General features: G+C 44.4%; 1 protein-coding gene across 1 annotated transcript in view; it reads right to left on the bottom strand.

Annotated features, from left to right (window-relative positions):
• Positions 1-757: 757 nt before the first annotated feature.
• ITGAM (integrin subunit alpha M) overlaps positions 758-25,827 on the bottom strand; it is a 39,295-nt gene continuing 14,225 nt past the window's right edge. The window contains exons 11-30 of the mRNA XM_040260118.1: positions 24,706-24,835; positions 24,040-24,182; positions 16,724-16,864; positions 16,419-16,628; positions 11,790-11,920; positions 11,544-11,707; positions 8,844-8,998; positions 8,616-8,747; positions 8,311-8,384; positions 7,956-8,097; positions 7,739-7,861; positions 6,248-6,327; positions 5,075-5,158; positions 4,672-4,747; positions 3,524-3,631; positions 3,258-3,341; positions 2,998-3,111; positions 2,808-2,909; positions 2,472-2,582; positions 758-1,833 (exon numbers count right to left, since the gene is read on the bottom strand). Coding sequence (XP_040116052.1) covers positions 1,762-1,833; positions 2,472-2,582; positions 2,808-2,909; positions 2,998-3,111; positions 3,258-3,341; positions 3,524-3,631; positions 4,672-4,747; positions 5,075-5,158; positions 6,248-6,327; positions 7,739-7,861; positions 7,956-8,097; positions 8,311-8,384; positions 8,616-8,747; positions 8,844-8,998; positions 11,544-11,707; positions 11,790-11,920; positions 16,419-16,628; positions 16,724-16,864; positions 24,040-24,182; positions 24,706-24,835 — 2,376 coding nt within the window. The 3' untranslated portion in view covers positions 758-1,761. The remainder of the gene's footprint in view (positions 1,834-2,471; positions 2,583-2,807; positions 2,910-2,997; positions 3,112-3,257; positions 3,342-3,523; positions 3,632-4,671; positions 4,748-5,074; positions 5,159-6,247; positions 6,328-7,738; positions 7,862-7,955; positions 8,098-8,310; positions 8,385-8,615; positions 8,748-8,843; positions 8,999-11,543; positions 11,708-11,789; positions 11,921-16,418; positions 16,629-16,723; positions 16,865-24,039; positions 24,183-24,705; positions 24,836-25,827) is intronic.

Genomic DNA, 25,827 nt, shown 5'->3' with positions numbered 1-25,827 from the left:
CCTAGAAACAGGTAACAAAACTTCACATGTACACACTCAGGAAAGCAAGTGCTATTGGTGCTCTGCCCTGGTCCCTGCAGGCCGTGCACGGCTATGCTCTCTTGGTAGACTTCCAACCGGCAGCATCTGCAGCCCTTTCTCTGGCCACCAGAGCCCGCTCTGCCTACATTCAGAGCTGGCTGGAAGAGTCAGGGAATTAACACTTCCTTCTCCACTAATAGCACTCTCAGCCAATAACTATGGGGCATGGTATATCCATTGAAAAATACCCTGATGCCGGGAAAGATTGGAGGCAGGAAGAGAAGGGGACGACAGAGAACAAGATGGTTGGACGGCATCACTGATTCAATGGACATAAGTCTGAGCAAACTCCGGGAGACGGTGAAGGACAGAAAAATCCTGGTGTGCTGCAACCCATGAGGTTGCAAAGAATCAGACAAAACTTAGCAACTGAACAACAGCATGGTATGTCTGTCTGTGTACCTTCTCTGCACAGGTAGGAAGTGGGTGTTCTACTTTATCTCCCAAACCTCCTCAGCCGAGTTACACTCGACAAGCTCATAGTGGTACCTCTGTTGATAATACACCCTTTACTGTCTGCCTTTCCCTCCCAGCTCACGTTCCTTTCCTATTGGTATTCGCTGGGGTCTCTCTTAAATAAGTATCTTTCACTCAAATTCTTCTCTTGGGATTGCCTCTCAGATAACTCAAATTTCTGGGAATATATCTTATAAATTAGCTTACACATACGCAAAAACCACATACATTCAATTTATTAATCCACCATTTTTGTCACTGTGAGATTGGAAATAATATACCTCCCGGGCTTAGGATCCACCCACATAGTAGAATACAGAGTCACTATATAAAAGAATGATAAAGTTCTTCAGATCTTGATTAAAAAAACAATGTCAGAGCCATATTCATGAAAAAAGCAAGATGTAGAACAGTATAAATAACGCATGCTGCCCTTTGTATAAAAAAAATTGTGTGTGTGTGTTTGCATATCCCTAGAATCATTGTATAAAAAGAGGAAAAAAAAAAGAATCTTACCGAAGGAGACCTCCAAACACATAACCTGGGCTACCCTTTACAAGAGACCTGAATGGCTGGGAGATCAGGGTGGATGGAGAACCTTTTCATCACACACCTTTGCACGGTTTTTGACTTTGATACTACAGACAGGTTCATCTATTCAAAAAATAAAAGTGCCATTAAAATAATAAATAAGTGAGTACACAAAGAAAAGTGCACCATTGTACACTGAACACATCAGCTCTAGTGTGGAATTGGCTCAGCCCCAGCTGCTCGGGCTCCTGCCAGCCCGCAGGCTCACCCACCAAAGTAGGTCCTACCCCCTTCAGGGGAGAGCGCAGAAGGATTTGTTGGCCTTCCCTTTGTGTTTACCAGCAAGAGCTGCCATCACCTCTGCCCCCAAGGAAGAACCAGTGGCACCTTCATCCACGCACAAGGAAGCCCAAGCAACTCGCTTTGGCCCCAGACTTTGTGCTCAAGGCACTTATCTTGGTTCAAGAGTGATCTAAGCCACACACACAACTCACTCTCATGAGCGCACGCACACACACACACACACGCCTGTGCACACAGATGAGAATGGCAACCCACGCAGGTCGCTCCTGAGTGAAACGTCACAGCCCCGATTTCCCAACAGAGGTGTCCACCCAGCAGCCTGGGCACCCGCTCTTTGGTCGCATCATGTCCTGTCTGCTGCAAAGGAGGCCACTTGTGGGGAAGGAGCTGCTACTGGGGGGCGGCCACATCGGGACCAGCTTCAGTCATCATGTCCTTGTACTGTCGTTTGAAGAAGCCGAGCTGTGGAGGCAGAAGCAAGTGAGTGAGGGCACCCAGGCTGGGGGAAGGGGGTGGGTAAAAGCCATGCAGGACAGGCAGGGAGACTGTGGGACCAAGAGATGCAAAGAAAAAACACGGCGGGGTGTAGAAGAGCCCTGGGGAAAGTGGGACAGGAAGGGCATTGCTATTGGGAAAGGAAACAAATAGAGACCATAAGAAGGACTACTCTTTATATAGTGATTGTACCAGAGACCATTCTAAGTTCTCTAGAGTTATGAAGCCAATGACCTCCACAAAATGGGTGTTTCCCTAGTGACTCAGATGGTAAAGAATCTGCCTGCAATACAGGAGACGCAGGTTCAATCCCTGGGTCAGGAAGGAGAAGGAAATGGCTACCCACTCCAGTATTCTTGCCTGGAGAATTCCATGGACAGAGAAGCCTGGTGGGCTACAATCCACGGGGTGGCAAAGAGTTGGACACGACTGAGCGAGATTCACTTACACTTAGTCTCATTGTACGGTTGAAGAAACTGAGGTTCTGTGACACCTCCCACCCCAGGTCACCCAACTGGCAGCAGAAGTGGCAGTTGACAGTGCTGAGTGAGAAGCAGTGGGGTCGGGGAGGGGAGCGGGCAGGAAGAGGGTCCCGGCGGAGTTACCTTGTACAGACCGGCAGAGATGAGGGCCAGGAGCACAAGCCCCCCTACCGAGCTGCCCACGATCAGCGGGACAGGGTTATGTATTTCGTAGGACTCCACCTTGGTCTCTGTCTGGAGCAGGGAGAGGGGGAGGGGTACACCAGAGGAGAAAGACTCTGGGTTTCTGGGGGTTCCCCAGTCAGACCTTGTTGCTCCCTGAACCCCATGACTAATCCCTCCCTGTCCCCTGTCCCCTCCAGGCCCAGCACTCACTCCTCCTGCCCACTCTTCTCTCTCCCCTACAAGCCCAGCCTCCTCTCCTGCCTCTAACGGTCGCTCTGTGTCCCAGACACACACCTGGGCCATCACAAACGCGTCCTGCCCTGGAAGCAGGGTGAACTCTGACTCATCAAATAAGATCTCCGCTTTGCTCACAACTTGAAGGTGGTTGTGTGAAGTCTGTGGGAGAGAGAGAGGATGGCAGCTGGACCCCTAGGCCCTGAAGGATCATGACTCATGCCCAGCCGAGCCTCGGGCCCCCACAGACCTTGATGTACCAGTCAAATGAGAGGTTGCTCTGGAGGGTGACCTTGAACTCCTCCTGGATGCCAAAGGATGGGATGGCACACTGGATTCTCTGGCAGACAGCAACGGAGCAGTTCTGGGGAAGGGAGGAGAAGAGACAGGTGAGCCGGATGCAGGACATGCCCTGTGAGCCCAGGCTGCTCAGTGGAGAGGTGGTAGTGAGCACGGTGAAGGGGTGGCCCAGAGTCTGCGTGCAGCCCCGAGGCTGGGGCTTAGTCTCACCAGCACCGGGCTCTTCTTAAGCTCCGCCAGGAAGTCAGAGTGACGAGGGGCAACCTCCGTGGTGTGACATCCACTGGACACGCTCTGAGGAAAAGGGACACGGTGAGGAAGGGATTGAAGTGAGGCTCCTGGGTCCACCCTCCAGGTCAGGAGAGGGTCGGGGATGGCTCCCCAGTCCAACAGAAGAAGCAGAAACTATTTTAGGAAAGACCAGGGGGCTGTGGAGGGAGGAGCTGGGCCCACTCCTCAGAGCCCGCTGGGCTTACCTGGGAGAAGGTGACCTGGGGCTGGGACCACACGGTCACCTTGTTCAGCCGGATGGGGATCCAGAAGACCACACTGATGGGCAGTTTCTTCCGGCCCAGGTTGTTGAACTGTGTGGTGGGGGAAGGGTGGGTATCAGGGCTCTGGCTTTTCCACCCCCACCAGCAACTAGAAGCAGGTTCCCCACTCCCGAACATCAGGGGAGTCCTGGGAGGAGGCCCAGGACTGAATAAGGCCTCACAGACCCAAGCACCCTGCCTTCTGATGCTTTCTGAGAGGCAGGAGTGTGTAATGGTTAAATACCCACTCCTGAGCCAAACAGGCTGTCATAAGCAGCAGCTCTTCCACTTACTAGGGGTGACACCAGGGGGCGTGTTCTGTTAACCTCTCTGAGCCCCAGTTTCTTCTATAAACTGGGGGAGACGACAGTGCCTCCGTCACAGAGTCATTAGGAAGATGAAGAAAAAGTACATGCACGTGTGTATACACTTGTGTGCTCAGTCACTTCAGTCCTATCCGGGTCTTTGTGACCCTATGGACTGTATCCTGCCAGGCTCCTCTATCCATGGGGATTCTCCAGGCAAGAATACTGGAGAGGGTTGCCGTGCCCTCCTCCAGGGGATCTTCCCGACCCAGGGATTGAACCTGGTCTCCTCCACTGCAGACAGATTCTTTACTGTGGAGCCACCGAGAAGTCCATGTGTGTGTGTACATGTGTGATGCACGTGCTTGTGTGTGTGTGGAGTCAGAGCAAGCTTAGAACAGAGCCTGGCCCAAAGCAGGCACCTCATGCGTGTTTCCCATCATTCTTTTTTTTTTTTTTTGACAACACAACATGTGAGATCTTTGTTTCCTGACAAGGACCGAACCCGTGTGCCCTGCAGTGGAAGAGTGGGATTTTTAAAAAAGATTTTTTGATGTGGACCATTTTTAAAAGTCTTTATTGAATCTGTTAAAATACTGCTTCTGATTCACGTTTGAGTGTTTTGCCCTGAGGCATGTGGGATCTTAGTTTCCTGACTAGGGATCAAACTTGTGTCCCATGCAGTCAAAGCACGGAGTCTTAACCACTGGACCCCAGGGAAGTCCCTCCCATTGTTCTTTCCTGTCATCCTGGTTTCCCTCCCCAGACTCCTTCTCCACTCCCCACCTGATACTGATGCTCCATAACGCGTCTGGTCTTCTCTGAGGCTGTGAAGTTGAGATATTTGGTGGAGGCCTCAAGGCTGACGGGAGAAAGAAGAAGGGGCAGGAGGTGACAGAACATCAGGGGAGTCCTGGGAGGGGGTCTTGGGCTAAAGGTGTTAAGGGGAGAACAGGCACACAGGAAACGCAACTGAGAGAGCGAGAGCACGACGGTGTGCAAGGACCGTGTCAGGGGACCCGCATCGTGTGCCAGTTTGGCCCCCCAACACACACACACAAATGCACACGTGTGCACACATAACTTCAGACGCACACAAGCACAGGCGCACAGACTCGCACACAGATGCTCGATCCACCACGTCCAGCCCAGGGGTGAAAGCAGAGCAAAAAGCCCCGGAAGCCAGTACCTGGTGACCACCATGTACACAGCGTATTTCACAGGCAGCTCCAGCTGAAAGTGAGTTTTGTTGTTCCCAGGCATGTTGTTTTCACTGAAGGGAAACAGAGAGCTCTGACCAGCTCTTGAGAATTGAGAATCAGCCTTTCCTTCTCCTATCTCTCCCTCACCCTCTAGCACCAACCAACCACTGAGTCCTGTCCTCTCAGCATCTTAAACACTGTCCTTAAAATCCAACAGAGGAAATAGAGATGGTAGGGAAGACCAGGGCTGCCCCGTGGAGTTCAGGCCCATCCCAACTCACCTGGATGGATGCCTGGAGCACCTTCTTTTTCTCACTGGTCCCCTGAACTCAAAACCACTCCTGCCCTAATCCCCCGCCCTCCTGGAGAGAGATCTTTCTAGCTTGCAAAGGTGATCACGTCCTGTCCCTCCCAAGTTCAACTGCAAACTCCCTAATAGCACCTGTTGGTCATTACATGAAATGAGCCATATCTAACCAAGTACTTCAACTCTGCCTTCTGAGCTCAAACTTAGCCTGACGTTTGCCGTATCCAGGCATGGCTTGTTTCACACTTTCTTCTCTATATATTTCTGCCCACCTTCAATTTGTGCCTTTGTTGAGGTTCCCTGGTGGCTCAAATGGTAAAGAATCTGCCTGCAATGCAGGAGACCCGGGTTTGATCCCTGGCTTGGGAAGATCCCCTGGAGAAGGGAATGGCTACCCACTCCAGTATTCTTGGCTGGAGAATTCCATGGACAGAGGAGCCTGGTAGGCTACAGTCCATGGGGTCACAAACAGTCGGACATGACTGAAAGACTAACACTTTCTTTCACTTTTTTTGGCTAATTCACAGCCCAAATGAATCTTCCTCTCTGAACACCAAACTCCCAACAACACTGGATATCATTCATCTCATACTGTATGGTAACCCTCAACTTTCCTGTCCATCCTTGCCACTAAATTATAACCTCCATGAGGCAGGAACCACAGCCATCTTGTCTGTTGCTATCCCATCAGCCTGGGCAACATGGCTGGCATGTGCTGGGTGCTCAGTTGGCGTTTCTTGAGTGAATGAATGAGCTGAAGGGAGAACCAGTCGGGAGAGGGCAATGGTCCACCATCAGCAAGGGGCGGCGACCTCAAAACTGGTGATGTGGTGGGAAGCCAGGCGTAGCTCACCTGGTAACATTGGCCTTGAGAAGTAGCTTGTTTCCAAAGTAAGTATCAGGGTTCACGTCAAATGTGACATTAAAGGTGATCTGGAGTTGGAGAAAGGAGAGACAGTGACAAGAGTAAGAAGAGAAGAAACATCCCAGATGTTCATCAGCTGAAGAATGGGTAAATAAAATGTGGTACATCCGTACAACAGAGCGTTATTCAGCAATAAAAAGAATCAGAGTATTAATACATCTTGCAACGTGGGTAACCCTTGAAAGCGTGATGCTCAAAGAAGCCATCATATTGTATGATTCCATTTATATGAAATATCCAGAACTGGTGAATCTCAAGACAGAAAATAGATTAGTGGTTGCCTAGAACTGGGACAGATGGGAAGACATGGGCTGATGGCCAAGGGGAGCAAGGTGTTTGCGGGGGGGTGGTTATAAAATACTCTAGAACTTCCCAGGTTGTCCAGGGGTCAAGAATCTGCCTTGCAATGCAGGGGACTCGAATTCAATACCTGGTCGGGGAACTAAGATCCCACATGCCTTGGAGCAACTAAGCCCAAGTGCTACAACTACTGAGCCTGTGGACCACAACTAAAGAGTTCATGAGCTGCAGTGAAAGATCCTGCATGACTCAGAGAAGACCCCACATGCTACAGCTAAGACCCAATGCAGCCAAACAAATAAGTAATATTTTAAACATTAAATTAAAAATATAATACTCTAAAATTGATCACGCTGATGAATGCACAACTCTGTGAACATTTCAAAAGCCACTGGATTGTATACTTTTCTCAATTTATTTATTTATTCATTTTTGACTGCATCAGGTCTTGGGGTGTGTGGGCTCTCTAGCTGTGGCACTTGAGCTTAGATCGCCCAGTGGCATGTGGCATAGGATCTTAGTTTCCTAACGCAGGATCAAATCCGTGTCCCCTACATTGCAAGTCAGATTCTCAACCACTTGACTGTCAGAGAAGTCCCTGGACCATATACTTTAAATGTTTGCGTTAGTCATTTAGTCGTGTCTGACTCTTTGTGACCCCATGGACTATATAGCCTGTTAGGCTACTCTGTCCATGGAATTCTCCAGGCAAGAATACTGGAGTGGGTTGCCTTTCCCTTCTCCAGGGAATCTTCCCAACCCAGAAATCAAACCTAAGTCTCCCGCATTGCAAGCTGATTCTTTATTGTCTGAGCTGCCAGGGAAGCCCAATGGGTGTAGTGTAATGGTAGATGGATTTTATCTCAGCAAATCTTTTTTTTTCAAAAAAAAAAAAGAGAGAGAAAGAAAGATCTACTTTTAAAAGGGAGAAGAAGAAGGGAATTCCCTGATGGTCCAGTGGTTAAGATTTCACATTTTCATTGCCAAGCGCCTGAGTTCAATACCTGGTCTGGGAACTAAAATCCCACAAACCATGCAGTGTGGGAAGAAGGAGAAGAATTAGGGAAGAATTCAGAAGAAAACAAAGGAGACAAAGGGAGGAGGAGCCAGCAGTCTGACCTCCGAGTCATCTGGGAAAATGGGGTGGTTTATGCCGCAGCTTAATCTCCTCAAGATTCCAGACCCTTCGGTGGAGACAGCGGACTCACAGGCCAGGCGCCAGAATCGATGTGAGCGCTGGTTCTGGAAGGCCAGGGAGGCAGAGCTGGTGAAGTCAACCGGCAGCCACGGGGCGGGGCAAGCAAAGTCAGATAGAGCCTGAGAAGGGTTTGGCTACCTGGCTGCTTGACACCCTCCGGAAGGACAAGCCAGATGGGTAGAAGAAGGTGACCTGAGTTCTGTAGGAGTCCTCGCCCTCGTTTCTTACAGTCACCGTCACGTTCAAGTCCCGGGGACCACCCACCACCAGGGTGTTCAGGCTGTGGAAGGAAGAAGCCAGGCCATGAGAGGCTGGGGCCTTCCCTGCAGCGAATGTGCCCTGGAGGGAAGGAGGCGCAGACACTGGGAGAGAGAAGATAGTGGATGTGGCGGCAGCAGCTGCTCTGCGCCAGGCTCCCTTGTGGGCCAGAAGGAGAACAGAGCACCAGGTCACGGTGCAGGTTTAGGGGTAAAAACGAGGACAGGGAACTCACCCCATAAAATTGAAGGTGATGCTGAGGTCATCCTGGCAGACGGTATCATTGCCACAGTTCTTCTCAAAGGGAAGCTGCCAAACATGGAATACGAGAAAAACAAAAGGAAATCGGGACAGGATGTGAAACGAAACAGTAAAGTGAAATCTTGAAATAAAGTGAAAATGTTAGTTGCTCAGTCGTGTCCGACTCTTTGGTACCCCAGGGACTGCAGCCCGCCAGGCTCTTCTTGCCTGTGGGATTCTCCAAGCAAGAATACTGGAGTGGGTTGCCCTTTCCTGCTCCAGGGGATCTTCCCGACTCACCGAGGCTGTGAAGAGTCTCAGAGCGTCCACAGCCAGCACTGGCCTGAGGCCCCCATAATTGCGAGCGGGCTCCCCCACCAGAGAGAAGTTGAGGCGCAGAGAAATGGGCGTCACTGAGTCCTCCACACAATCCTGAGAGACAGTGGGGGGTTGGTGATCCAGCCTTCTCAGCTTCACAAGCCCACCCCCTGCTTGGCGGACCCAGGAGGGTGGTCACCCCCTGCTCACCAGTAACCGGAGCGTCAGGGTCTCGCATTTCTGACTCAGCCTCAGCGTCTGTACATGTCTGCGTGTGTTGTTCTGTGTGTCATCAAAGATGGCCAGGGAATGGGGGCGACCTGGGTCCAGAGCCAGGTCATAGGTGATAGTGCTCTGGGTATCTCCTGAAGGGGCAGGGAAGAATGGTGGTAAGGAGCCTGGCTTTGGAGTCAGACTGGCAACAGGTGGAGGCCCTGTTCCTCTGCTCCCCAACTGTCCAACTTTGGCCACATTAGCTGACCTCTCTGTGTCTCTCAGTTCCTTATTTTAAAAAATTATTTCTGTATTGATTTGGCTGAGCCAGGTCTTAATTGCAGCACACAGGATCTTTTAGTTGTGGAAATGGTGGCAAATTTTGTTTTCCTGGGCTTCAAGATCACTGCAGCCATGAAATTAAAAGACACTTGCTCCTTGGAAGAAAAGCTACGACAAACCTAGAAAGCATATTAAAAAGCAAAGAAACCACTCTGCTAACAAAGGGCCATCTAGCCAAAGCTATGATTTTTCCAGTAGTCATGTATGGATGTGAGACTTAGACCATAAAGAAAGCAGAGCACTGAAGAACTGATGCTTTTGAACTGTGGTGCTGGAGAAGACTCTTGACAGTCCCTTGGACTGCAAGGAGATCCAACCTGTCATTCCTAAAGGAAATCAACCCTGAATATTCATTGGAAGGACTGATGCTGAAGCTGAAGCTCCCACATTTTGGCCACCTGATGCAAAGAACCAACTCATTGGAAACGACCTTGATGTTGGGAAAGATTGAGGACAGGAGGAGAATGGGGCAACAGAGGATAAGATGTTCGGAGGGTATCACCAACTCAATGGACATGAATTTGAGCAAACTACGGGAGATGGTGAGAGACGGAAGCTTGGCATGCTGCAGTTCATGGGGTCACTAAGAGTCAGATACAACTTAGGGATTGAACAACAACATGGGGTCTTTTTGCAGCATGTGGGATCTAATTCCCTGACCAAGGATCAAACCCTGGCCTCTGCATTGGAAGCGCAGTGCCCTAACCACTGGACCACCAGGAAAGTTCCTCCTTATTTTTAAATTGAAGATAATAATTTTATCTCCCCAACAGTGAAAATAAAATTGTGCCTATGAAGCATTTAGCATAGTGCCTGGCACATAACAAGTGCTCAGTAAACAATAGCTATTCTGTTACAAGCTAGAAAATTAAGTATATTTTTAAAGTATATTGCTTTTCACTCTTTTCTCTTTGTCTTTATTCTTCAGAAGTTTGTACCTTGGGATGCTACAGTGTCTAGTGTTGTGGGCATTGGTGTAATGTACCAATTTATGGTTCCTTTTATATTTATCTTGCTCTGTCCTGGTAGAGAATCTCGATGTCTTTCACCAGTTTTAGAAAAGTCTTTACCACCATTTCTTTTTTAAAATTCTAGTTTATATTGAAGTATAGATGATTAACAGTGTTGTTTTAGTTTCAAGTATACAGCAAAGTGATTCAGTTATACATATATATATTTTTCAGCTTCTTTTCCATTATAGGTTAAACAAGATATTGATTGAATATAATTATCTGTGCCATACAGTAAATCCTTGTTTACCTATTTTATATATAGTAATATATCTGTCTGTTCTGCTCCTAATCTGCTATTAAATGTATTGAATTCTCAATTCCATTCCATGTGTTTTTCAGTCTAGTATTTCCGTTTAACTCACAAAATCCAAATGTTTTTAATGAAGTTCTCCATCCTTTCCTCTTTTTTCTTGGAGATATTAATTTTAGTTATATTTTAAATTCTGATTTGATAATTCTAATATCTGAATCATCTGTGGGTCTATATCTATTGTCTGTTGTTTCTCTTGCTTGCCGGTCTCAATGGACATTTTCCCAACAGAAGGACCAAGGTGTTTTCCAAGGCTCCACTCAAATCTCTGCTTCCCCAGCAGCTGGACTTCTTTTCAACTCATTAGCTCTCCAGTTGCTATCTTTCACTGAGTTTCTGGAAGTACTGACCTGGACATGCATGACTTAGAAGTCAGCCAATGACTTGTATGGAATTTCCGTGTAGATTTTGGGGGATCGTCTCTGTAATTCTCTACTCTCCAAGACTTCACTCTCAATTTCTAGCCATGTTGTTTGCCCCAAACCCTGACTGTTATCTCCTCAGTCCAGTAAGATTACTGCTAGAAAACTAATTTTATCTCCTCCTCTTGTTTCTCTCTAGAACCACCATTACTCTTTCTCACCCCAAGCACAGTGCCACTCAGAATAGAGACAAGGGAGAAAGTCAAGTTAGTCGTGATAGAATACATGTCTGAATGCTTTGTGAGGTTGTGTTTAGCTTCATCAACTCAGTCTCCCCTTTGAACAAATTATTGTTGTTGTTTAGTTGCTAAGTCATGTCCAACTCTTTGCAACCCCATGGACTATGTAGCTTGCCAAGCTCCTCTGCCCATCTCTCAGTTAAAAAAATATATCTGGTTAGTTCACAGGGTGGGGCCCTTCATGCTATAGGGAACTGAGATTGTAAAGAAGTGCCAGAGACTTACTTCTTTGATGGTGTTTTCTGGGCCTCCCCACCCATGCCCTAGCAGGGGAACCATCTGCTTACTCCATCCAAGCTTGAAGAAGGCTATCAGAGCCCATCAATGTCCCCAGTCATTGAACCTCTTGAAATTCACCCACCCAGCCTCACCTTCTCCCAGCCGGTCCCATGTGCTCTTGCGAACTTGGAGGCAGACTTTGACCTTCCCAGCAATCTGGCCTTTTACCACTGGGTCACGACATTCATACACATTCCTCTTCACTTCCTTGGGTATGAACTCCATCGTTGCCTCAACTTTCAGCACAGGCTGTGACCTGGGGGGAAGCCAGAGGGCCATCAGGGGCCGTCGTACAGCAAACACACTCCTTAAAAAGAAGATACCTGGTATGTTCTCACCTGAGCAGCAGCACATGCCCCTGAGCCCCGACAGCCAAGTCTACCAGTCCATCCATTGTGAGGTCCTGGCCCCCGCTCAGTGACTGCCCAAAATACTGAAGCCTGGGGGAGATCTGTGAGCCTGTGATCCGCTGACGGTAGAAAGGAGGAGGAGAGAAAGAGGTGGGAAAGAACAGAGAAAAGAGTAACTTAGTCTCCCAGGGTGACCCAAGGAGAGATTGTCTGGGCTCCACTCAAGTCACACCTCCCACAATTTCTTAAAAAATTAAGGTAACTATTCAGCTTTAAATCACAACCTTGAGATGATATCAAAAATTTCCATAATTGCTGGGTTTTCCAGGGAAAATAAGAAGCTTCACAGGAAAGAAGAGACAGTATACTATTTGACTCAGCTGAATCTCTTGATTCAGTTGGATCTCTCTTACGTGGTCAGGAAAATGCAAACACTCTGTATTGATGTAACCAAAAGTATCATATAAATTTAATGTGGGGGTGGGATGCAAAGCATGTGAATATCTGAAAAGAGAGGCCTCAAAGAGAGCTCAGTCCTCACCTTCCATAGTAGGAAGTCAACGCAAAAACAAAAATCAAGCAGCAGCAATACAATTGTGTCCTTGGCAAGTCCGGAGAATCATTGAAAGAGCTGAAAGTGGTTTCCTCAAGAGCAGGAAACACAAAGAGGAAATCACAGTGTGGGTAGGAAAATTGTTACTTTTCATAATAAGCTGTTAGGAACAATTTTGACTCTTCAGTCTATGTGGAAAATTAACACCGAAAGGATCAGTTCAGTTCAGTCACTCAGTTGTGGATCACAGTTCAGTCACTCAGTCGAGTCCGACTCTTTGTAACCCCATGGACTGCAACACACCAGGCTTTCCTGTCCATCACCAGCTCCTGAAGCTTACTCAAACTCATGTCCATAGAGTCAATGATGCCATCCAACCATCTCATCCTCTGTCGCCCCCTTCTCCTCCTGCCTTCAATCTTTTCCAGCATCAGAGTCTTTTCCAGTGAGTCAATTCTTCACATCAGGTGGCCAAAGTATTGGAGTTTCAGCTTCAGCATCAGTCCTTCCAATGAATATTCAGGACTGATTTCCTTTAGGATGGACTGGTTGGATCTCCTTGCAGTCCAAGGGACTCTCAAGAGTCTTCTCCAACAGCACAGTTCAAAAGCATCAATTCTTTGGTGCTCAGCCTTCTTTATAGTCCAATTCTCACATCCATGCATGACTACTGGAAAGATCATAGCTTTGACTATACAGACCTTTGTTGGTGAAGTAATGTCTCTGCTTTTTAATATGCTGTCTAGGTTGTTTCATAGCTTTTCTTCCAAGGAGCAAGCATCTTTTAATTTCATGGCTGCAGTCACCATCTGCAGTGATTTTGGAGCCCCTTCCAAAAATAAAGTCTAACTGAAAGGATAACAGCCAAATATATTAAGAAATTTTAAAAGTGACTTTGTCATGTACTTAATGCCGCTGAAGTGTGTACACTTAAAAATGGTTAAGGTGGTGAGTTTTAGGTCGTGTATATTATACTGCCATTTTTTAAGTGAATTTGTCAACTGGAAAGAAGAATGAGGAAGTGCAGGGCGCTGGAAATGTGCTATATCTTCATCTGGGTGGTGCTTACTCGGGTTCACAGATGTGAAAATTCAACACTTTAAGATTTGTGTGTTTACTGAACATACATTATACTGCAAAATTTTTTGAGAAAAAATTATTTTATCCTATTGAGGGGAAGCTTTGTTTTGAAATTATATAATATGGTAGCTGGGAGATCCACAGGACATTTGCTTGTTGAAATACTGACTACCCCCAGTTCCAGTCATAGAAAAAGAACAAGTAAAAATTACAAACAGTAGAACAATAAGCTTGCATGATCCTTTCTGCATTTATTTTTAATTCCAAAGTCTGTGGTGTGGGAGAGGAGAATGTGAGTGGAGTGGGAGTGTGTGTATGGGTGTGAGTGGATGTGGGTGTATGGGGGTTGTGGGTGGGTCTGAGTGTGGATGTGAGTGGATGTGGGGATGGGTGGGGATGGGTGTACGGGGGTGTGGGTGAGGGTGGGTGAATGTGTGGACCCTCCCTTACTCTTGTTTTCCTTTCCAGGGCAAGTTCTGGTAAAGATAAAAGGGCAGAAGGAGCTAGGGCTTTCACTGTTTACTTTAGATCTTTTAACTTATACAAGCATGTAAAGTGTTGTAATAAAAATAAAGTAAAACCAGACCCTTCAAATCCCATTTACACAAAGAAACAACAGATGCCAATGAGAAAATGGCTTAACTATAATATTTACAAAATTGTGGAAAGAGGTTCCGTGACACAGAGGGGAGAACGTGAGGAGTGCTGGGCTGTAAACTAAAGAACGTGTGACTGCTGAAGACCTCAAGCCCTAGAAAGCCTGTACTCTGCAACAAGAGAAGCCATTTCAACGAGAAGCCCATGCATCGCACCTAGAGAATAACCCCTGCTGGCCACAACTAGAGAAAAACTGGAAAAGCAATGAAGATTCAGTGCAGCCATAAATAAATATGTAAAATTATTTTTTTAAAGGAGTGTGTGAAAAATACTAGGGCTGACATAGCATAATAGTCCATACACTAGAATGGGCGAAATTGATTTATGGTTGAAAATAATTGGAACAGTAGCTTCCTCTAGGATGGAGTGGGGTCAGATATTGACTGGGAGGGAACAGGTGGGAACTTTCTAAAGTGATAATGATGTTCGGTACAGTAAGTGAAATTGCTCAGTTGGGTCCGACTCTTTGTAACCCCATGGACTGTAGCCTGCCAGGCTCCTCTGTCCATGGAATTTTACAGGCATGTACCTTCATAGAATTATTGGGGGTTGTTTGTTTGGTTTTTGTTTCTCTGGTCATACCACACAGCTTTTAGGGTCTTAGTTCCCCAATCAGGGATTGAACCCAGGCCATGGCAGTGAGAGCATTGAGTCATAACCTCTGGATGGCCAGAGAATTCCCAGGATTGTGGGTTATATTTTTCAAAATTCATCGACTGGCCAAAGATCCGTGCATTTCCTGTCTATATATTTTATCTTAAAATAATGGTAAGCAAATATTAAATTCTAGTTAATGATATACATGGTGAGGCATTTAGGGGTGAAGTTGGACTGGTGTTGCAAATTACTTTGAAATGCATTTTAAAATGTGATGAACTGATGAACAGGTAGAAAAGGATGACTGCAAGGATGGAGATGCGAAAAAGTAAATTTAGTAAAATATTCATAGTAGATTTTAGCTTATAAATACATGGATGTTCACTGTGCATTGAAATTTTTCTTAATAAAATGGAAAAATTTTACTGATGCCTGGGGCTCTGTCCATACATGCTTCAGTCATGTCTGACTCTTTGCACCCTATGGACTATAGCCCACCAGGCCCTTTCATCCATGGGATACTCCAGGCAAGAATACTGGAGTGGGTTGCCATGCCCTCCTGCAAGAGATCTTCCCGACCCAGGGATCAAACCCATGTCTCCTGCATTGGCAGATGGGTTCTTTACTGCTGGCGCCACCTGGAAAGCCCCTGGAGCCCTGACCTCAGATCAGTTAAATCAGAACCCTTACTGGCAGGACCTATGCACCCATTTTTTAAGAACTTCAGGTGATGTTAGTGGGGTTGAACCTTGTGAGGGATTTGGCAGGAGTGATGAAGAAACAGAGAAAAGACATAAGAAAAATTGGTGGTGGGGGGGAAATGCTGGAAAAAAGTCAGAGACCAGAGGACTGGATGGCCTCAGTGGGCTGGGAGGGAGAAAGCCAGACTGTGGGGGTCCCTTTAGACAGTGGCCTTCATCTGGCAGGAAAGAGGAAGCCTCTGCAGGAAGAAACCCGTTGTGGCAATCAACATTTCAAGTGACCAGCCATCAGGATCAGCTGCACAACTTGCAGGACCCCATGGGGGAAAAACAATGTAGGATTCCTTATTCAAAAGTTGTTAAGAATTTCAAGATGGCCAGAGCAGAGCATTAATCTAAGCACAGCGCCCTTCTGAGAGAGGAGCCCTGAGTGACCACACAGGTCACACACCCGTGAAGCGTGTAGTCCTGGTAGGATGACCAACCATAGGGCTTCCTGTGTTGTGAGACTTTCACTGCTAAAATCAGGAGGTTAGTTAGTTACTGTTAGTTACTCAGTCATGTCTGACTCTTTGCAACCCCATGGACTGTAGCCCACCAGGCTCCTCTGTCCATGGAATTCTCCAAGCAAGAATACTGGAGTGGGTTGCCATTTCCTCCTCCAGGGGATCTTCCCAAGCCGGGTCTCCTGCATTGTAGACAAATTCTTTACCTTTTGAGCCGACAGGGAAGCCCCAAACCAGGACAGATGTGGGGCAAACCAGGTCTATTGGTCATCCTACGAAGACTGAGATTCAGAGGAGAAGAATGTCTACATCCTAACACTTCTGGCTCACCATTCATTACCTCTGAGCCTTCATCTTCCCTCCTGTGATGCTGGCCCTGTGCACCTCCTCTAGTTGTGGTCAGAATGAATCTTTTCTGTGACGTGTGTATTATTTTTGAAGGTTCTGCAAAGGGCTTCTGGGAGAACTGACCTGGCAGCTGAGGGAATGTTGATTTAGAAAGGGACAGATGATCCGGCCTCACCTGGCTGTGAGAGGGGCTGATGCCCAGTTCTGAGGTTCCGTGGAACAGGTAGACAGCACCCTGGTTCTCCTGCTCTCCCGGGGCCCCAATGGCCACATCCGCCAGCCTGTCCCCATTCACATCCCCCAGCGCAGTCAGGGTTGCCCCAAAGCGGCCCCACGGGTGGCCCGGCTCCCCTCGCAGGACAGCATCACACTTCCACTTAGCTCTCTGCAGAACGAGAACAGTGTCAGGTCCTACCCCAGGCGACCCCTCCATCCCACAGCCAGACCCCCCACCCCAGCCCGGGTCTCATCACTACTCACCCCCCGGGGAAAGGGGCACACGGACACCTGGCCCCCTCGCATCTGCTCATAAAAGTGGGGGGCCCCGATGAGGACCAGGTCGGGGCTGCCATCTCTGTTGACATCCACGGAGCAGAGGGAGGCACCAAAGTAGGAGCCGATCTGAAAGAGATAAGGCCAAGATCACATACCTCTTCCCACCTAAAACAGGGCATGAGGGTTTTCTCCCTGTGACGTAAAATCATGCCTGCTGAGGAAGACCCTTTGGAGTGGATGAGATCCTCTCCCTGTTTCATGATCAGTCCTTGTTTGAATGTACTGCCAGCTGAAGAGCCTGTTATAGCGCTGATGGGCGGTGGGGAGGATTCACCCCAAACCGTGTTCCAGGGAGATGATTAAGGTAGCAAAGAAGTTGGATATGAAAATACAGACAGGGGCTTCGCTGGTAGTCCAGTAGTTAAGAATCCACCTTCCAATGAAGAGAAAGCAGGTTCCATCCCCGGTTGGGGAACCAAGGTCCCACATGCTGTGGGACAACTAATCCTGAGTACCATAACTACTGAGGCTGCACACCACAACTAGAGAGAAGCCTGCACCTGCGACCAAGAGTCCTCGAGCTGCTATGAAATATTCCATGCACTGCAACTAAGCCCTGAGCAGCCAAAAATAAAAAAAAAAATTTTAATTAAAAAAAAAAGAAAATATGGAGAGAAAAGCCTGGAAGACCACATGGGATATCCTTTCAATAAGTTGGAAGTCTTTAGGGAGTAAATCAAAGTTGGCAGTCTGGCTAATAGGGAATCAACTGGCTTGGATTAAAAATAACTATTGTTACAGGAATTTTTTGGGCATGATATTGAGAAATAATGTTTACATTTTAAAAGAGTTTTAAAATATGTTCAAAAAATATCAAGGTATGTTCTCTGTAAATGGGTAGACTTCATCCATAGAAATCACCTATTTAGTCATTCATTCAACAAACAAAGGGTTGCTCTTTGCTAAGTGTGAGGCTGAGTGGTGGAGACGGTGCCTTCAAGGCTTTCAGTTCAGGAGGTTGGAAGGGAGAACAGTACCAGATAAAAGGGAGATGTATATGGAAGTTTCTAATTTGTGGGGCAAGTTCAAGGAAGGAAAAATACAGATGGCATCAAGACAGTGACTCACTGCTGTCTGACTTTTGCCTCACACACCTCTGAGGGAAGCCTTCTGATAGTCCGTGTATATGCATGCTAAGTCCCTTCAACTGTGTCCGACTCTTTGAGACCCTATGGATTGCAGCTCGCCACCCTCCTTTCTCCATGCAGAGGAGACTCTTGCCTGGATCCCCCAGGAGATCTTAATAGATTCTTGCCTGGATTTCTCAGGCAAGAATACTGGAGTGGGTTGCCATGCCCTCCTCCAGGGTATCTTCTCCACTCAGGGATCGAACCCATGTCTCCTGTGTTTCTTGCACTGCAGGAGGATTCTTTACTTCTGAGCCATCAGGAAAGCCCCACCACCACGCCCCCGCCTCCTCCCCCATAGTTCAATAAAGGCATTTAAGCTTCATCATAAAGTCAATAGGATTTGTTTGTTTGTTTGTTTTTAGGTCAAGTTTATTGGGTATAATTTCCACATAATAAAATTCAACCTTTTTACTACAGTTTTATGAGTTTTGACAAACACATAAAGTCATGTAATTACCACGATGGTCAAGATTCAGGACAGTTTCCTCACCCCCCAAATATTCCCTTTTGCCGTAATCAACTTCTTTCCTCAGTCATCAGCCCCTGGCAACCACTGATCTGTTTTCTGTCTCTATAGTTTTACCTTTTCCAGAATGTTATATAAAGGGAATTATACAGTAGGTAGCTTTTCAGATCTGGCTTCTTTCAACTAGAGTAAGCATTTGGGATTCGTCCATGTTGTTGCATGTATCATTAATTTGTTCTGATTTATTTCTGACCAGTATTCCATTGTACAGATGTACCACAGTTTGTATATCCATTCCCCAGTTGAAGGATATTTGGGTTGATTCCAATTTGGGGCATTTATGAATAAAGCCACTAGAAACATTTATATATAGGTTTTCATGTGAATGTCTATTTTTATTTCTCCTGGATAAATACCTAAGAGTGTTATGGCAACTGTATACTGAACTTTATAAGATACTGATGAACTTTTCCAAATTAGTCATTTTTCCAATGCCATTTTTCCATTCTGACAGCAATGTGTGGGTGTTTTAGTTGCCGCACATCCTTGCCAGTACTTGATATTGCAAGTTTATTTCTTTTTTATGGTAATCATACTAATAGGTGTGCAATTGTATCTCACTATGATTTTAATTTGAATTTCTGTGATGATTTAATGATATGGGACATTTTTTCATGTGCTTATTTGCCATTCACATATCTTCTTTGGTTAAGTGTCTGTTCAAATATTCTGCTTATTTTTTTAACTAAATTATTTGACTTCTTGTTGTTGAGTTTTGAGAATCCTTTATGTATTCTGGATATGTCTTTTGTCAGATATGTAATTTTATTTCAAATATGTCATTTTTAAAAAGGAAAGAAAATTTGCAAATATTTTCTTCTAGTCTGTAGCTTATCTGTTCATTCTCTTAATAAACAGAGCAAAACTTTTCTTAGTTATCATTTTTTTCTTTATGGGCCATGTTTTCAGTGTTATATCTAAGAATTCTTCGACTAATGCAAGGTCACAAAAATTTTCTCCTAATGTTTTCTTTCACAAGTATAATAGTTTTAGATTTTACACTTAGCTCTATAATCTATTTTGAATTAATCTTAACATAGATCAGTTGACAAGATATGTGTAGAAGATTTTGTTTTCTTACTATGGGTGTTCAATTGTTTCAGCGCCATTGAACTCTCCATTGAATTATCTTTGTGTCTTTATTGACAAGCAACTGACTATATAGGTATCAGTTTACTTGAGGCCTATTCTGTTTCTTTGATATTCCTGCCACACTGTTCTGCTTACCACAACTTTTACAGGAAGTCTTAAAATTCAGGTAGTCTATGAATCTTCCACTAAATACCTAATAGTATTTACCTAAGATCTTTTTCAAACCTGTTTTGAATATTTACTTTCTTTGATTTTTTCATATAAATCTTAGAACCAGCTCATTAATTATACAAATAAATTAGAATTTTGATTGGCATTGTGTTGCATTTATAGATCAACTTGAGAAGTAACATCTTAGCAATATTGAGTCTTCCAATCTATGAACACAGTATATCTTTCCATTTATTTAGGTCTTTGATTTCTCTCATCAGTGTTTTGTACATTTCAGGATAAAGATACTGTACACATTTTATTAGATTTATACATAAGTATTTCATGGTCTGGGCTTCCCAGGTGGTGCTAATAGTAAATAACCCACCTGCCAATGCAGGAGATTCAGGAGACACAGGTTCAATCCCTGGGTTGGGAAGATCCCCTGGAGAAGTGGATGGCAACCCACTCCAGTATTCTTGCCTGGAGAATCCCATGGACAGAGGAGCCTGGCGGGCTACAGTTCATAGGGTCGCAAAGAGTTGGACATGACTGAAGCAACTTAGCATGCATGCATGCATTTCATGGTCTTTGGTGCTACTGTAAATGATGCTGTTTTGTTTTTTTTAATTTAAATTTCCAAATATTCATTACAGGCCTAGAAACACAACTGATTTTTACATGTTGATCTTGTATCCTGAAAAATTACTGAAATAACTTATTAGTTACATAATTTTTTTTAATAGATTCTTTGGGACTTCCCAGGCAAACAGCCATGTCCTTAGTAAATAGAGACAGCTTTATTTTTTCCTTTCCATTCTGCATGTTCTTTTTTCTTTTCTTTTCTTGCCTTATTGCTCTGCTATGTCTTCCAGTATGATATCGAATAGGAGTGGTAAAAGTGGATATTCTTGCCTTGTTTCTAATTAGGAAAAATATTCTTTTACTTTTAAATATGATGCTAGCCGTAGGTTGCTGTTGTTGTTGTTTTAAATGTTCTTTCTCAGGTTGAGGAAGTTCCTTTTAATTCCTAATTTGCTGGTAACATCATGAAAGCATGTATTTTGTCAAATTCTTTTCCATATCTGTTAAGATTATTACATTTTTCTTCTCTAGTCTGTTGTTATGGTGAATTACATTGATTTTTTTTTTTCCAGAATGGGTCTTTTATTTTTTTTTATTTATTTTTTTTTTAATTTTTAATTTTTACTTTACAATTCTGTATTGGTTTTGGCATAGATTGACATGAATCCACCACAGGTGTACATGTGTTCCCAAACATGAACCCCCCTCCCACCCTGGAATGGGTCTTTTAAATTGAGATAAAATTTACATTATAAAATTCATCATTTTAAAGTATAAAATTTAGTGGGCTCTAGTATATTCACAATGTTATGTAACCATTGCCATGAATTCCAAACATTTTTATCACCCCAGGAAGAAGCCCAATGTCTGTTAAAAGTCACTCCCAATCTTCCCCCTCCCTCTATATCCAGGCAACCACTAATCTACTTTCTGGCTCAATGAATTTGTCTACTCTGGGCATTTCAGGTGAATTAAATCATATAATATGTAGTCTTTTGTGGCTGGCTTTTTAAATTTAGCATAAAGTTTTCAATGTTTATCCATGTTGTAGCATGTATCAACACTTCAGACTTTTTATGGCTAAATAGTCTTCCACTATATGATATACTCCATTTTGTTTATCTGTTCATAAGTTGATGAACATCTAGGTTCCTTCCACATTTTAACTATTATGAATAATGCTGCTATGAACATTCATGTATAAGCTTTAGTTTGAACAACTGTTTTCATTCTGGGAAAGGGTATACACTTAGGAGCAAAATTTCTGAGTCATATTGTAAATCTAGGGGCTTCCCCAGTGGCTCGGTGGAAAAGAATCCACCTGCCAATGCAGGAGACACAGATTCAATCCCTGTGTTGAGAAGAACCCCTGAAGGAGATGGTAACCCACTCAAGTATTCTTGCCTGGGAAATCCCATGGACAGAGAAACCTGGCAGGCTACAGTCCATGGGGTCACAAAAGAGTCAGGCATGACTGAGCAACTAAATGACTAAACAACAAATCTATAGTTAACTTAAACTGCCAAACTGTGTTCCATCAGTTCAGTTCAGTTGCTCAGTCGTGTCCGACTCTTTGCGACCCCATGAATCCCAGCACACCAGGCCTCCCTGTCCATCACCAACTCCCGAAGTTCACTCAGACTCGCGTCCATCGAGTCAGTGATGCCATCCAGCCATCTCATCCTCGGTAGTCCCCTTCTCCTCCTGCCCCCAATCCCTCCCCGCATCACAGTCTTTTCCAATGAGTCAACACTTCGAATGAGGTCTCCAAAGTACTGGAGCTTCAGCTTCAGCATCATTCCTTCCAAAGAAATCCCAGGGCTGATCTCCTTCAGAATGGACTGGTTGGATCTCCTTGCAGTCCAAGGGACCCTCAAGAGGCTTCTCCAACACCACAGTTCAAAAGCATCAATTTTTTGGCGCTCAGCCTTCTTCACAGTCCATAGGAGCTGTATTATTTTACATTCCCAGCAGCAAAGTATGAAGGTTCCAATTTCTCCACATTCTCACCAACATATGTTATTTTTCATGTTTTTTTCTTCCTTTTAAGTAGCCTTTCTAGTGCTATTTCTATCGTGGTTTTTGACTTACATTTCCCTAGTGACTAGTAACGTCACACATCTTTTCGTGTTCTGATTGGCCATTTGTATATCTTATCTGAAGAAAACTCTATCTGAATCCTTTGCCCATTTTTTAATGAGGTTGTCTTTTTATTGTTAAATTGTAAAAGTTCTTTATATATTCTAAATACCAGATCTTTATCAGATATATGACTTGGAAATAGTTTCTCCCACTCTTTTCATTTTCTTTACAGTGTAATTTGATGCTCAAAGGTTTTTAATTTAATGAAGTCCAGCTTACCTATTTTATATTTGCTTGTGTTTATGGTGGAATGTTCAAAAACTCATTGCCAAATCTAAGGTTACAGAAATTCACCTAAGAATCCCTCTAAGAGGTTTATAGGTTTTATTCTTACATTTAGGTTTTTGATCCTTTTTAAATTAATTTTTGTACATTGTGAAGTAAGGATCCAAATTTATCCATTTGAATGTGGATATCCAGTTAACCCAACATTTTTTTCTTTAGTGAATGAACTTGATACCTTTATTGAAAATCAACTGGTCGTAGTTATATGGGCTTATTTCTGGACTCTCAGTTCTATTCCATTGATCTATAGGTCTGTCCTTAGCTGTACCATCCTGTCTTGATTACTGTAACTTTCAAGTAAGCCCCAAATTGGAAACTATGACTCCTCCAAAACTTAATTCTTTTTTTTCAAGATTATTTTGGCTACTATGGGTCTCTTGCATTTTCATATGAACTTTAGAATCAGTTGGCCCATTTCTGCAACATTGTTGAACAAGCCCTATGTTCCTGGGATAAACCACACTTGGTCATGATGTATTATTCTTTTTATAGATTGCTGAATTCAAGTTGCTAACACTTTCTTAAAAACAGTTTTTGCAGGGGTGATATTCAAAATATTGAATTCCTAGGACTGCTCAGGCAACAACCACAGGCTTAGCTGAAGTACATCCTAGAAATCTTCCGAGTCAGGTCGTATCTGGTGTCATAGCTGCTAGATTATGGCGAAGTTAAAAGAGTACTGGGTGAGGGGACTAGAGTGAGTGGTGGGGGTAGGGAGAGAGAAGGGGAAGGATGTCTCAATGAAGCAGCTATTTATTGACAGATATAGAATTATCTCAATATTTTAATAACTAATATGGTTTACTTGTTAGAAAAAGTGAAAGTGTTAATCACTTAGTCATGTCCCACTCTTTCCGACCCCAAGGATCGAACTCAGGTCTCCCACATTGCAGGCAGATTCTTTACTGTTGGGGCCATCAGGGAAGCTCATCCTGGTTATGGACGGGTCAAATGCCAGTTTTGTGTACAGATAGACTCATAGAGAGCTCTGGACAGGTCAAGTGTTGGTATTTACTATTATCAGAAAAGTGAGGACAAAATATTCTCAAATGCAAGTTTGTCCCAAAGTTGGTCCCACTGCTCTCTAGCTTAAAGTCCTCTGAAATCTGCTTTACAAAACTCTGCCACACCTTATATGTATGATTGAATCCCTTTGCTGTCCACCTGAAACTATTAATAATCAGCTCTATTCCAACACAAAATAAAAAGCTTAATTAAAAAAAAAAAAAACAACTCTGCCCCATTGGCACCTGGTGATGCTCATCCTGGAAGCCTTTAGTCCCCAGGGTACTTCTGTTGGTACATCTGTGCCCCACACACTCGGCACTCACCTGGCTTCCCTTGATTTCAGCGTTTTTCTCCCAAACACCTGCATTCTGTTTGAATATCACCACCAGGCCGATGTGCTGATATCGAGGTGCTCCCAGAAACAAGTTTTGCACCCAGTTCCGCGAGGTGACTTCGGCAGCATAACCTGAAGATGATGAATTAAGAGGAGAAAGTGCTTTCCCTCAGAGACTCTGCCCCCACCAACAGGACTGTCCCGTGAGTAGGGGCAACCGTGAGTGGTTGTGAGATTGGGGTAACTGAACCCGCCACTCTATTCCTCTTCATTTGTTGTGGTTGGTAGTGGTGTTATTGTTTAGTCACTAAGTCATATCCAACTGTTTTTGATTCCATGAACTATAGCCCACCAGGCTCCTCTGTCCAAGGGATTCTCCAAGCAAGAATACTGGAGTGGGTTGCCATTTCCTTCTCCAGGGGATCTTCCCAACCCAGGGATTGGACCCAAGTCTCCTGCATTGGCAGATAGATTCTTTACCTCTGAGTCACCAGGGAAGCCCATTAATCTTCATTAGCATAATTAAAATGAAGTTTTGATATTTCTGTCTTTAAACCTATCCCAAGAGCCTGTGAAAGATGCAAGGACATCTACACTGGTTGAATTATGCCATATCCTGTCCCCTTCTTAGAGTAACTCTGCCCGCTCTACTTACCCAAGTAAGCATCATTCATGTCTGAATCTATCCTGCTTGTATTGATGAAGGTGATTTTATCCTTTGATGTATGCAGAAAGGCTCCACCAGCCCAGTCAAAGCTCCCCACAGCACCCAGCAAGGGGCCATCCTGGGAAAGAAGGTAGAATAAGATTAAGAAATCTAGAGCTTCAGTGCCATCAAAATCCCAATGGCATTTTTCACAGAAATAGAACAAACAATCCTAAAATTTGTATGGAATCACAAAAGATCCCAAATAACCAAAGCATTTTGAGAAAAAGAAGAAGTTAGAGGCATCACAATTCCTGGATTCAAACTATATTGCAAAGCTATAGTAATCAAAACAGTATGATATTGTCATAAAAATAGACACATAAGTCAATGGAACAGAATAGAGAGCCGTTTATATATGAATGTATATAAACCCATACATACGTTGTTCTTATGTACTGTGGGCTTCCCTGACAGCTCAGTGGTAAAGAGTCTGCCTGCAATGCAGGAGACATGGGTTCAATCCCTGAGTTGGGAAGATCCTCTCAAGAAGGAAATGGCAATCCACTCCAGTATTCTTTTCTGGGCAATCTCATGGACAGAGGAGCCTGGTAGGCTAAAGTCCATGGGGTCAAAGAAGAGCAGGACATGACTTAGTGAATTTACAACAAAGGAGAGAATAATATACAGAGGTGAAAGGATGGTCTCTTCAATAAATGGTTTTGGGAAAATTAGACAGCCACATGCAAAAGAATGAACCTGGACCACTATTTTACACTATTCATAAAGGTCAACTCAGAATGGATAAAAGACTTGAACATAAGGTCAGAAACCATAAAACACCAAGAAGAAAACATGGGTAGTAATCTCCTTGACATCAGTCTTGGCGATGATTGTTTGAACTTAACACCAAAAACAAAATAAGCAGTGAGACTACATTAACTAAAAAGCTTCTGCATAGCAAAGGAAACCAACAACAAAATTAAAAGGTAACCTATAGAGCAGGAGAAAATATTTTCAAATAATATATCATATGTCCATATTTGGGTTAATACCCAAAATATATAAAGAACTCATACAACTCAAAAGTTTGTTTTAAAACCTGACTTTAAAATGGGCAGATCTGAAAAG

This window comes from Oryx dammah, unplaced genomic scaffold, assembly GCF_014754425.2.
Source record: "Oryx dammah isolate SB20612 unplaced genomic scaffold, SCBI_Odam_1.1 HiC_scaffold_2, whole genome shotgun sequence".
Lineage (NCBI taxonomy): Eukaryota > Metazoa > Chordata > Mammalia > Artiodactyla > Bovidae > Oryx > Oryx dammah.
This window is presented reverse-complemented; position numbering and strand designations above follow the sequence as displayed.